Raw genomic sequence first — 14,568 nt, 5'->3', positions numbered from 1 at the left:
GTGCTAATGTGTCTTATTTATATTACTGCTCGAACTCAAAGAGAGAGCAGTTATATAATCGTCTTTTTTCAACTTGACACCGTTCTGGAGCTTAAACGGTGAGAGATATCGACTTCCAGTCTTCGATGTCCCCCAATAAAAAAAACAATATCTCTAGACGTTTTTCTTTACCCTCCTCCCTCTATTGCCTCCAAAAACATGTTTTTTTTGGTTTTTCTCAAAATTGGCCCAAGCTTTTTCAATTATTTTCGGATATGTTTGAGAGGTAGTTCAGGCGAACATTTAGTCCAAACATACCTATGACCGGAAAATTCGCCATTTTGAATTATTGAAGATCAAAAGTCAATTGGAGGGCCTATTTTTCAACCGATTTTTTTGACCTTAATTTTGTTCCCGAGCTAGAGGTCAAACGGTAAGAGATATCGACTTCCGGTTTTCGATGACTCCCAATAAAAAACAGTATCTATAAAGTCTAGACGTTTTTCCCCTCTTCCTCTTGTTTCCCCTTCAACCCCTAAAAACCATGTTTTTTCGTTTTTTTTTTTCAAAACTGGCCCAACCTTATGCAATGATTTTCGGATATGTTTTGGCCAAAGTCCAGGCGAAAATTTCGCCCTAACATAGCTATGACCTAAAAAGATCTCCATCTTAGACTTTGATAATCAAAAGTCAAACAACTTTGGAGGGCCTATTTTTCAACCGATTTGGTTAAACTTGGATTTTTTGGAAAGGTCTTGAAATTTCCAACCCTAATCCTTTATTTAGTTAGTAGTGGTATTGTAATGTAAATTGTTTATTTAGAGTGCCGACTGTAAATCCTCAACAAAATTTTTAAAGTGATGAAAGTGACTTCCAACAGTTGATTCGAAGTATTTTTTATCTCTATGGATGATAAGGACAAAAATAGCCCAAAAAATTTAAATAGTTTTTCTGACAATACCAATGAATGATAGTTTTAACTCTAATGAAAAATATTATGTATGAGTATTGTATTTTTAATCCCGAAAGGGGTTTACTGACCGATCCAGCATCGGTCGCAATCAGAAATGAATAGGTTAAGTATCCGTGAATGACCAATCTTTTTTAAATATTCTTTTTTCCGTCCATAAACCCATAATGTTACCCGTCTAGAGGAGAAACGGTAAGAGATATGAACTTTGGACCTTCGGAGGACCCCCTCCTATAAGTCGACTCAAGGAACATTGTTATGATTTTTATTTTCTCCCCACCCCCTCCAAACCCTCCAAAACCTTGGTTTTTCTCGAAAACGGCTCCTACGATTTCTTTAGTTTTTGGATATGTTTTTGGATTTCGTTCATCGTGAATCGGTTAAATATCCGAGAATGAATTATCTTTCTCGTGTTTTCATTTCTTGTTTGTCCGTATGCTTGTAACTCATGTCAGAATTTTCTAAAATGATCATTTCTTTACCAATTTTTGATTTTGAAATGCTTTTGTGATTTATGAATCAATTTGATTTCTAGTAGATCGGTAAGCACCAAGAAATCATGCGAAAAAATAATTCACGGAGAGCTCTATTTCGTGAGTTCGAGCATTCCGCAAAGCTGTGGGACGCTTTGCCATTTCTTTTTATACGAAGCCTAATTAAGAGGTTAGAATAGTAGTAAAATTTATAAAATGATATTTTAGTCAATTACGAGATCGCTCATTATAAGATTACAATGAAAATGTCAAGATTTGTCTTAAAAAGAATCAATAAGGAAAAAAAGGACTTCAAAACTCGGATTCTATGTCCAAACAGGATTCAATATTAAATTCCAAGAGTAAATTCAATGCAATATTATGAATATTGTGTTGAATTTACCCTCAGGATTTACTGAATTATGTGTTAGTCAAAGTACCACAAAGTTTTATCTAGATTCAGTCCGTAATTTCAGAATTAAAATAAATCATAAATTCCTTTTAAATATTCCTTCGCTTTCGAAAGGAATTTGTGCTCTATGGGGAAACGAAATATTTATCAATTTTGTTGGTACGTTGACCAAAAGGACCATTGTCTTCCGTAGGTGTCCTGTACATGGGATGACGTTAAATCCCTCAGAGCAGATATGGAGCGAAATGCTACCTCGGCTGTGCATTTTCGCACAAAACTCCTCACAGCAGCGTGTCAGATGCAATCAGCTCTGTGTATCACAGATTTAGGGCAACTCTTTCACAAACCACTGAGAGATTCCCATGGGACCGTCGTGCTAAGCTGTGTAAATTTCATTAAGGTAATACATCCAGCAATGTCATGACATTCTCCCAAATCAACTTTAGTGGACCTAATATATTTTCACATGGTCCTTTTTTGTTGTTTTTATTTTTTGAAGAGTCCAAAAACAATTTCGGTGCTCAATTCACGCTGGATCCCTTTAAATAAGGTGCACAAGAAGCTTTCGACTCTCCATGAGGACAATAACATCAATGAAATCCTCATGAATTCAATTCAAGAGCAAATAAACTTTCATCAGGCGTCTGCCGTCAGACTATCCAAAGGACTATACTTGGGATATTTGAAAATGCAGAGTTCTGTGGACCAGATTCAAGTGGTTGTCCCGTCAAAGACCCCAAATGTTCTGCCTCACTGTAAAATTCGGGATAATCCACACATATCAGCGTAAGTACTTTCATCTTTTCTTTCTTCTATCAAATAAAACCTCTTTTTCTCAAGTGAAGGGTTTTACCATCTCTGAAATTCCCTCTGAGCTTTTATGTAAACACCACAAACGTAATAGAACTTTATTCGTAGCTTTAAGCGATTTATATACGAGTGTGCAGTAATGTTTTCTGACTAAATGGAAGCATCTCAAGCTTATTAGAGCTCAAAATTACATTTTATGCAATACATGCAAATGATGTGAATTAACTTCTGCAAAATACAACACAAAATATTTAAAGTTAAAGCGCATAAATTCACAATATCCCATCCTCAGATTAACAAGCTCATTCAACAATATTGACGAACATTTTGAATTATATTGCCAATTTGCATGAAATAACCCGAACAATTGATTAAAAATTCTGTCCCAAGAGGGAAATGATATGGGTAGAACTTGTACATTACATTCAGAAGATCCATTTGAATTCAAAGTCGTTAAAAAATATACTGACCAATAAAAAACCAAAGTTCAAACAAAATAAATGATTTAGGGTAAGTGTACAAAATTTCGGCCAGCTTGCAATTCCGGCCACTTTTTTTTTATTCTCGAATTTCCATGAATTTTTAGTTTTTGCTTACTCTAGAGATTATACAAGGCAGAAAATAACAATAAATGTTGAAAAGGTGGCCGAAATAAGCCACCAAAGTTTTGTCTAAATTTTTATTCATTTTAAAATGTATTAAGAATAATTTTAGAGAAAATAAAGACAATATACTTGTCTATAATGTTCCAAGCAACACTCCTTAAAAAGAGTAATAAAAAATCAATTTGTATTAAAAGAAGAAATACATTTCAAACTTGAGATTTTGGCGCTTGGATGCAATTATACCGAAATTTGGCACACTTACCCTATTGATACTTTGTCGAACTTGAAAAGTTTTCGAATAGGGTAGAGTAATCTAATTCAGAACCTGATCCAATTTCGAACATTTTAAAATAAAACCTATCCATATAAATGGAATTTCGATTTATCTATGCAGTAAAAAACCAAATAATGAAATCGTGATATCGATAAAATATAAATAAAAATTAGTAGAACATAGTGGGGTAATTTAAAGTAGATAAACTTTTATTTTTAAGACTGATTTGCTGGACAAAATCTGGCCTATCTGAAAACATAAAACACAATTCGTAGATATTTTTTTATTGTTCCAAAACTGTGCATTTTGGAAAGCAATTCATGCTTGAAACTACCCCACCCTCCTTTACTGTGTTTATTATAATAAATATGGAATCCCATTAAAGAATTGTAAAGGATTCTTTTTTTTTTATAATGATCCAAATTAAGTAATCGTCTCTTAAATTCAATCTTGCCCAAGCCAGTTGAGAAATAAACCTTCTGGAGTTATTTAATTTCGACCTTGGAGTATCTTAAATGGTTATCTTTCCAGGAATAGGCTGGAGTAAAATGTGACAACTCTAATATTTCAAAATTCTGTGTTTTCCGTGATAAAAGAAACGGATGGTCCAAAATTTTAGCATAGATAGCCTTTATGAATCTCCAAAAATGTTCAAAGATTAAATGGATTAAAACAAAGGATTAGTAAATAAATAAAAAAAAGAATATTGAAATTTTTAGCACCTTTTTCAAAATATTTTCTTAAAAAGGGATATGATTTTGACCAAGTAGTTTTTCCAAATTTCTAAAGATTAATTTAGAATTAGATTCCCTGGATATAGGGTGGTGACATAGTTGTGTCTTGTCGTTACTTTATGGCCTCATCACAATTTTTTTCAAAAAATAATGTCAAAAATTAAAAAAAAATGTGATGTGTTATCAGAAGACATTAAATTTTTTTTTAATTTTTGGGTCATCATCTTGTGACATTGTAGCGTTTTTAGCGAGAAGGCCATAAGTAGAGACAAAGGCCACGAGTAGTGCCTCCACCCTAAATCCGTTTTTAGTCTTTTCAAAGAGTTTTTCTCTAAGAAAATTAATAAACAATAACTTTGTCGAAGATCATTTTTCTCTCTTTCAAGGCTTAAAAAGTGAGCAAAATGTTTAGGCAGATCAGGCAGATCAAACGTTCTAGCTCGGGTTCAATTATTGAGGCTTTTTTATAGCATGTTTGACGCCATTATGGTAATTCGTAATTTTGCAGCTTTCCTTATTATTTAAAGTTCTCTTAATTACTAATTCAATTAAATGAGTTACACTACTGTAGACATCATTTATGATAAATTACCATTAAAAATTTACTAGAAACGCAATCAGAGGGTACAACAGGGTTATGATGCTAATAAGTCGGATATAGGCAAAGTGTCTCAAATTTCGGTATAGTTGCAAATAAGCACCGAAGTCCTAAGTTTGAAAAGCAATATTTTTAATACATATTGAAATTTCTTGTTACTTCCTTTTCGGCAGAATTGTATGGAATCTTGAAAACTAGTGTATCATCTTTGATTTCTTTAGATCACTTCTTAAAATATTGAAAAACTAATAAAAATATAGACATTGCTTTGGGTAGTATCCCGGCCACTTTGAGTGTAATACCGGCCACTTTGAGTGTAATACCGGCCACTTTGAGTGTAATACCGGCCACTTTGTTTGTGACCACCTTTTGTGAAGCAACGGATAGAAAATTTCAAAACGTCATACGGAACGAGTTTAAAAATATTTATTTTATTATGTTTATATGACCCACAAGACCTGAGATCTTCCGTGTAATTTGTCCTGAAGACCTGAAGAGTCTACCTTGACATCCCAAATTTACGCCCAGATTCCCCTAGCAGTTTGCCCTTCCTGAACTCTTCCAAAGCCTTTTCCACATCATCTTTTTCGTAGTGGCGATGTTTTTTTCTATGGGCATTGTAGAACTCAGAAATAAAAAAAATAAAATGAATAAGAAATTTAGGAAAGCAAAAGATGTGGCCGGAATAGGCAACATTATCTCACCGGAGAGATGCTCACAAAATATCTACCTTTTTACACGAAATATAGGATCCAGCTGGGAAATTTTACCCGAAAATTAAAGAATGATTCATGAAAAACATCAACGGAAAACCCTCTGCACTTCACCACAAATTACAAGACTGCTAGAAACACAAACGATCTGTCACATTTTTTATAAGACTCTTTTCACACTTAGTTTCTATAACACAATTTAAATTCAAATTATATCTAAAATTTAACGATTTTTGTGTTAATACATCCTAAAATGAATAAATATCTTTTTTTCACCTCTTGTTTTTTCTCTTTAACTCTGTTTTCTTTTGTTATTTTAATTTTAATTTTTTTACTCTTTATCACAATTGTAAGAGGGATGAACCCTATTTTGTAAGTAAATAAATATTCTATTCTATTCTATTATAATTTATTTAATTGCTTGGCCGAAATTACACTCAAAGTGGTCGAAAGGGCCAAAATATAAAGCTGGCCGAAATTTGGCACACTTACCCTACTTGGCTCACCATTGGAATACTGACAGTTTCTCCCAAGCTGCTTCCTGGCAAGTTGTACTACTTTTACAAGGTACACCACTTTATAACAAAATATTTCCCTTGTTTTAACTTCTCACTGCATTGTTCTGAATTAAACTTCTCTAGACTAAAAACCATACCAAATCAATTACATTTAAACAAAGTTTTTCAGGATAAGATCGAGTAAAAAATTTAAATCAGAATTTTAACCGATGCGGAGTTCTACCTAAATTCTTGAGGTTTACACAATTAATAATTATAAATAATTAATAATTTCAATGAGCCACATTATCATTGCAATGTTTTTCTCTAGTTTGAGGGGGGGTTCCTATATATTTTACTATGTATCTCAAAATCGATAAATTATGTAAATAAATTTTTAAAGTCCGGATGGAAAAGATTTTTTTTTTACTTTGTTTCGCTGAAATTGAAAATAATGGAAACAGAGTGCTAAAAACCCTCTACTATAAATGAAAATTTAATAATTGAGTGAATGGTGGAGGGTGAAAATGGAATTTAATTGGAAATTGATTATTTCCACAGGGAAGAATGGGAATTTTTGAAGGGGAGAAAGTCAACCATAATGTTTGGACCACAGAATGAACAGCCGACGGAGGTGCAGCAGCTCTTCCTTGAGGATCTTACAATAGCTGCTCATAGATTATTCAAGTATATGGATACTCCAACAGATGATGCCCTTAAGCATCGTTTGTACGATGTTGAAGTGATTGAATTGAATGCAGATGTGAGTTTTCTGGTTATTTGTCCACCTCCGGAATTTTCATGTGCAGTTCCTGGCCAGAGAGAAATTCTCCTGCAGCGTGGAGATTTGCTAAGTCTTCCTCTTCAGGCCTTTGAGATGATTCACCTGAGAACGTATCAGAATGGAATAATACAGAAATATTCTCGACTCTCGTGTATTCTTGAATTGGACACTGTTCTGGCTAATCATTCGCACAGGGAAGCATTTTCCACGGTGGAAGTTCAGGCTGCCAAGGAGAGATTGTGCAAACTACAGGAATTATCTATGAGTTTGAATGCTATTTGGAAAGGGGTTCGGTGGCTTATGGATGTTATAAGCTTTGCTCGGGATAGGACATGTATGCCAGCCCTGGGAATGAGGGATATCCTGGAGTGTCAGGAGGTGAGAGATTCTCAAGTGGAGGAGACCAAGAGGCAGCTTCTGCAGCCACCACCAAGAGATTCTAAGCTCATGAAGAGTTCTCCGGGAAGGGGATCCTGGCCAGGCCCGGCAATTTCGAGTGGGAATGGATTACTTGTGGCAGAACACTCGAAATCCGAACAGCATCTCAGTGTGGCTGGTGGGGGTTCAACGATGAGCTCACGGTATTTGAGTGCAACGTCTGAATTTGATGCTTCATCCCGGAAGAACAGCGCTGATTCCAATTATTCCCACTCTGGTCACAGTTACTACTCTGTGAACTGCGAAGGGAGTCATATTGGCACCCGTTTGCCACCATCCCGATCCGAAGATACCTTGAATGTGTCCAAGAAGCAGCCACATAGAAAACGAACAACTACCATCAATACGAGTTTCTCTGCTGCATCGAGTCCTCTGTTGAACATCAGACCTACTTATACAGGAACCACAGATTCCGTTCATAGCCTATCGAGTGATAGTGAGAGTGCTAGCTATCCGGTTTTAACATCTACGCCCCACAAAGTCAGTCCACGACCTCAGAAAATGCAACCATCCGTTAGTATGACAAATGTTAAGAATGTCGAGGAAGATGCCCCAATTGGAGTTGTTAGGAGTCGAAAGCAGATCTTTGAACCAGATCCTAGTACTTCTACTGCCCCTATGTTCCTCAAAACCACCCTATCAGCCATCCAGAGTGATTCTAGAATTGTCCGGGAACCCCTGCATATTGCCGAGGAATCCCTTACCATCGAACAGCCCTTTTTCCTGGCTCCGGGTCCGTCCGCTGGCACCGCGACTCGGAGTGAAAACCGCCGACAGATTTTTGAATCTGCGCCAGCAGGACACATTCAGTCTTCTTCAGCGAATAAGAACACTCACGAGAAAGCCACTTCGAGAGACCCGGAATCGAGTACAAAAGCCACGGAAGCATCCTCTGAGACTGTAGGACAACCCGGTATCATTCAAGTGTATGCAGCCTACGATACCGGCCTGGCAAGTGGAACGAGCCTAAAGCTCCATGTGACACCAAAGACAACGGCCAGAGAAGTAATTGATCTCGTTGTTAAGCAACTCAATATGGCAGTTGTGCTGAAAGGACGCGAAGGACCCATCTATACAGCAGATAAACTAGAAAATTTCTGCCTAGTGGCTGTTATTGGAGCCAGAGAAAGATGTCTCAGAGATGACTTCAAGCCCTTACAATTGCAGAATCCATGGAAAAAAGGACGACTCTACGTGAGGCAGAAACATGATCTCCTAGCCGCAATTGAACATTCCAATCGAGACGCTCAAATGATTTAAATAAGCAATTCCCGAAAGGTAAGAAACATCCTCCCAATTTATGATAGAGATTCCCTTTGAGAGGATAGCAATTCGATTTGTAATTTTAGAAGACATAAAATTGAGAGATACGCAAATGGATGAATTGCAAAATCACAAAGAAAAAAAAACATAAACTAGAAAGACTAATCCAAATTGATCTTATGAGCATAGAAAATCACAAAAGAAAACGCAGGCGTATTAACTGTTATTGCTGTTGTTCAATAAACATTAAAATAAATAAATCAATTTAGATGATAATATTGAGAATACAACGTGTGAACTTATGGCAAGTAGAAGCACATTCACAACTTTTAAGCATTTTCATTTTCCTCTAAAAAAAAAGGAGTTGAGAATTATTTACTTGAAAATTAAATATTCAATTCCACCAAATATTTAACTGTGTTATCACACTTGCACATTAAAATTTTAATATGATTCACATTAACTGTCACTGGTGAGAGTCCAAATGTGTAATTTGTGTGTTTGAATCATTTTACATTGAAAATTTGATCTATTTGTTGATAAAAAGGTAGACCTTGCCCGCAAAATTTGATATAAATTGATTTATAGCATTAATGCGAAAAATTAATGCGATTTTCTCTTTAACTTTTTAATGTGAAAAATATTTATGCTTTAGGTAAATTTAAACTTATTTTTGCAGGCCAAGTCCACTTCTTTATCAATAAATAGAAAAACCCCAAATATTAAGTGACTCAAAGACACAAATAACATATTTGGACGCTCACAAGCGACAATTAATGTGAATCACATTAAAATTTTAATGTGCAAGTATGATAACGCCGTAAGACTTATAGATTGCTCTGATTAGTCAGACCCTGAAAGCATGGCAGTCTTTAACCAATCAGAAAAGGAGACTCGACTAAAATATTTTACAGGACTTAATATTTAATTACAAGAGAATAATTCTTCAGAAAAAGAATTTTGCGATATGTTTTTCCCACAATCAGGGAGTTTCTTGATCATTCCAATTCCAAAGACACAAATATTTACTTTGTGGGAAGAATAGGTGGAACAGAGAGTATTTACAAATAGGATGAAGTAATGTACATAACGAATATTCCCAATATTAGTATTCTTGAGAAACAATTTCCTATCGAAAGCAACTTTTTCGTAAATTTGACGCAAATTTTACCTAAAAACTGTTTTGAGAAATTTCTTGACAAATTTGGTTAAACCTTTCCGCATTGATGCTTAAAAATAAATTTTGAGAACAGTTTGATAGCGCCATCTGTGGAGTTTTCTTCTGACACTCACATGCCAGTCTGTTCTCAGGTGAGTGAATTCCCATAAAAATAACAGTGAAACTGTTAAGAACTTAAGAAATAGTGGGTTCCTTGAAGATCTTTGCCGTGGAAATTAATGCATAGAGTGAAAAAAAGTCCCTTTGTGTGGAATACGGTTTCCTCAGAACTTCGATTTACGGTAAAAAGGGTCAAAGTATCAGAACAAGAAAAATTCTCCTTATTACCTCTTTTACTGTTCTTAGATTTCTTTTCATTCCAATCATTTTTATCAAGAAACTTGATCAAAAGAACTAAATGTCACCAAGAGATATTCGGATTCAAAAGTGGGCTTAAAAATTAATTGAGGATTACAAAAATATAATTGTTTTCTCAATTGATTTTACATGGTTTAATAATGCTGTTCCCACATCTTAAATTTGTTGATAAATAAGAAATGTTAAAAATTACATTTTGTGAACAGTTGACAGCGCCATCTATCAGGCTTTCTTCTGGCACTGGAATAATAGTTGTCTTATCTTCTTCTTTGATTTACGGCTATAGACCGGACGTTCTGTAAACATCCGCACAGCCTAGTTGTCTTATCAATTGAGTTGGGAACTGTTCCTATTTTTTTCTTTTAATTTTCAAGCTTTCAAATTTAAATATCACGCTGACATTTATTGCTTAGAGATATAGTTCCGCAATATCAATTTATCTCAAGAAAGGTGAATTATTCATGTCTGTATTCATTCTAGAAGTCTGTTCGTTCGTATGTTTATTGATCATGTATTAGACAAATCAGTCAGTCCATTATTTACAGCTCAGAAATATTACCGTTTGATAGAAATACCTCTTCCGCATTCCTTTTAAGTAATTCAACGTGAGAACAGAATGAATTCAATTCTACAGAAACAAATGAATTGCCCAGAATTCACCAGCACCAGACAGTAAATTCCTTACCTATTTTCTCCGCGTGAAGACACTGTTTTTTCCTTCAAATGGCGCTGACAACTGGTCTCAATTTGTGTTCCTCAGTTTTTTAATTGAAATATATTGTTTACATAAATAGCTTTGATTTTATCTTTCGATATCAATTTATTTCAAAAGAACTGAAAGCCTTGTTTTTAAGAAATATCGAGAATTCACTTGCATCGATCAGAAAATTGATGAAATAACCTTTTTCTTTGCATTCTCTGATCCGCGAGTGGCGCTGGCAACTGTTTTCAATTTCAGTTTCCATGATATCAATTTATTTCAAATAGAAATAAAAGTCCTTTTACGAAATGTCGAATATTCACTTGCATCAATTAGAAAATTCATTAATTAAACTTTCCCTCTGTGTTCAATTATATTAATTTATTTCAAAGAGAAATAAGAGTACCTTTATGAAATGTAGAATATTCACTTGCATCAATCGGAAAATTCATTAATTAACCTTTCCCTTTGCGTGTTAGGGCAGTATTTATCCCGCGAGTGGCGCTGACAACTGTTCTTAATTTCAGTTTCTATGATATCAATTTATTTCAATAAGAAATAAGAGTCCTTTTACGAAATGTTGAATATTCACTTGCATCAGTCGAAAAATTCATTAATTAATCTTTCCCTCTGCGTAAGGGCAGTATTTATCCCGCGATTGGCGCTGACAACTGTTCTCAATTTCAGTTCCCATGATATCATTTTAATTGAATGAGAAATAAGAGTCTTCTTACGAAATGTCGAATATTTACTTAAATCAATGAGAAAATTCATTTATTAAACTTTTCCTATGCGTAAGTATTTGTCCCGGGAGTGGCGCTGACAACTGTTCTCAATTTCAGTTTCTATGATATCAACATATTTCATAGAGAAATAAGAGTCCTTTTACGAAATGTCGCATATTCACTTGCAATAATCGGAAAATTCAATTATTAATCTTTCCCTCTGCATACACTGAGAAAAAAAAGAGGGTGCGATTAACATTTTTTCCTCATAACATTAACACTTTTTAGGTGTAAAAATATATCAACATTTTTTAATGTTAATTTTACACCTTTTTAAGGGTAAAATGGGTAAAATTAACATGAAAAAAGGATAACTTTAACCCCTAATACACCTAAAAAGGGTATTATTTACACCGATTTCGGATCAATACTGCAGGGTAAAATTAACATTTCCGGAATGTTATTTTAACTTTTTCGGATTTCTCTCAGTGTAAGGGCAGTACTTCTCGCGAGTGGCGCTGACAACTGTTCTCAATTTTAGTTTCTAAAGCTTTTAATCGAATAATTCGGTAAAAGGTAATAAAAATTTATGAAAATTTTCATTTATTCTTATTTATTTTAGTCAAATTTATAATTTTACTTCATAACATAGAATACTACTAATGGGAATGTTCGGTAATATCAGAAGAATAATAACTATTGTACATTTTCCACACAGAAGTCTTATGATTAAAATTGTTTTTATATCTGTAGTAAGTAATTTTAGATGAATTTTCTTCGCCCAATATATTTGTATAATTTCTTTTTATATGGTATTTTTTTTTAGAGATATTTAACTTGGCGTGCTTTATCTGCTAATAATAAAATTTGTGATTTAATTTTTGAAGAAAACAAAATTAATTCAAATATTTTGTTAGCAGCAGAAGATCGCTAAAGTTGGTAGCCAATTTTTAAATTAACAGCAAAATGTTTATAGTGTGCGAATGAGGTTTCCCCGAAAAGTGTATGAGCTTGAAATATAAACCCGAAAAATAACATAAAATCCTATTTCAAACATTAAAATTGTCTCTAGAATATCCTTTAAAAGTATAAACAAAGAAGAAAAAATATACAAATCGTTAGTGTATTCTGTATGGATTTTCTGCGAATGTTAAATAAAATCAGTGAAAATGTCCTCGTTACAACAAAATGTGTAATATTGCTGTGGTCCAATTTTACCAACTCGTGAAAAAAGGGTGTAAAAAAAAGTTATGTTTGAACAAAATGTATTTCCCGAATCAATTAAAATTTTCCATCACCTATTTATTCAATCAACAGCAAAATCAAAATAGACAAATAAATGATTTACGACTGGAAAATGTATTCAATTAATTTTTATACCAATTGAGACTTTTAGGGTGGAGTCTACGCTTATGGATGCTATACACTTATGGACAGCGTACAAAAATCTTAAGTTCTTACGTAAAACAGATTTCGAAAAGTTATAAAATTATTAGTTTATTATGTAATTGACATTTTTTTTGATTTTTCGAAATCTGTTTAATTACTACATCTGTTTAATTACTTAAGATTTTTGCGTTGTTCATAAGTGTGTATAACATCCACAAGTGTAGATTCCACCCAAATGTAATGGTGCTATTCCAATGAAATATTAACAGGTTTTTTTTTAGCACTTTACTGTTCTCAAGTGCTTCTACATAATCGACTTTTGTTTGTGTTGGTTTCTGTCACGACTATTTAGAACACGACAAAAATTGCGAGGACAACAGTCAATACAAGAACCAAGACAAAGAAAGGTCGATAATGCAGAAGCATTTGAGAACAGTTCATTTTTCATTGGAATAACACCATAATTCATTATTCTTTTTTTATATCCCGTCATTGTTTTTCCCTTTGAACAATATTTAAAAAAAATGACAATTATCTATATAAATAATATTCACAATTTTATGAATATATAAATTACTAAAATGTTATTTATGAATGTCTTTATGAAATAGTAACAAAAAAAGTATATAAATTATAGAAAATAGTAAATGAATTTAAACTAAATATACAATGAGATAGAGAAAGGATAAGAAAAATTAAAGCTTTACTTGTTAAGATATTGTGTCATAATTTTCAATGTCAATTTTACCAAGGGAGTTGAAGGATACTATAAATTGAGTAAATATATTTCTGACACTTTAATTTTTCTACAGAGTGAGATATAGAAATATTTTTTAGTGTGTGAGTGCAGCGAGATGACAAAAAAATATGAGAAAGAAAGCCAATTGTTAGATATACTAAATATGTTACACATTGAAACGTATAAATCAAATCCCATTATAAAGATTTTAGAACCCCTTACTAATTATCATCAAGCCCCTAGGAAAAAAAAGCTCTCATTCAGCATACAGGAAAGCTCATGTTGAAAAGGACCGAATGAGGGTTAAGTTCATTATAAAGACAGATTGAAGGATAAAACCCATTGATAGTATGTAATATTACAAGAAGAATATACATAGCATAAATAGCAAAAAGAGACAAAATAACTAGAATAATAGGAAAGTTAAAAAGAATGTCCGAAAAGAAATATTTAGCAAAAAAATGACAGATAAAGAAAAGAACTATGAAAATTAAATGTTACTATATAAATAGAGAAAAATAAATTGAAATTCCCATAAATATTGAACTTTCTTTTGTATAAACATCCTCCCCAAAGTGAGAAAACGTGGTGGATTTTCTGTAAGAAAGTTCCCCACTGAATTATCGGGATTTAAGACTTTCGCTGTAAATTTTATTTTGATAAGGATTTCGCAGAAGATAAGCAAAGGATATTTATACATTGAGTGACGTGTAAGACAACATTGAAGTATTGAAAGGAAGTTCTTATTAAAAAGCAATATACTTCCTTGTTAGTCCCAGGAATTCCTTGTTAGTCACAAAATCCAAAATCGATCTCCTTATCTAGATAAGGAAGTGTGAGTTTCTCAAGTGGAGTTGATAAAGAAACTTCTGAAACTTCCCACTGAGGCAGATATTGATATTGTTGTAAAGCCTTTCAAAAGAAATGC

The 14,568-nt window shown here is 33.4% G+C and overlaps 1 protein-coding gene across 1 annotated transcript in view; it reads left to right on the top strand.

The window, feature by feature from the left end:
* The window catches only part of LOC129798493 (uncharacterized), a 92,603-nt gene extending 78,422 nt beyond the window's left edge, over positions 1-14,181 (top strand). Inside the window, exons 8-10 of the mRNA XM_055841667.1 lie at positions 2,028-2,234; positions 2,334-2,620; positions 6,627-14,181. Of these exons, the coding sequence (XP_055697642.1) occupies positions 2,028-2,234; positions 2,334-2,620; positions 6,627-8,547 (2,415 nt within the window). The 3' untranslated portion in view covers positions 8,548-14,181. The remainder of the gene's footprint in view (positions 1-2,027; positions 2,235-2,333; positions 2,621-6,626) is intronic.
* Positions 14,182-14,568: the final 387 nt, after the last annotated feature.

This window comes from Phlebotomus papatasi, chromosome 1, assembly GCF_024763615.1.
Source record: "Phlebotomus papatasi isolate M1 chromosome 1, Ppap_2.1, whole genome shotgun sequence".
NCBI lineage: Eukaryota > Metazoa > Arthropoda > Insecta > Diptera > Psychodidae > Phlebotomus > Phlebotomus papatasi.
The sequence above is the reverse complement of the archived record's forward strand: the minus strand, read 5'-3'. Positions and strand labels throughout refer to the sequence as shown.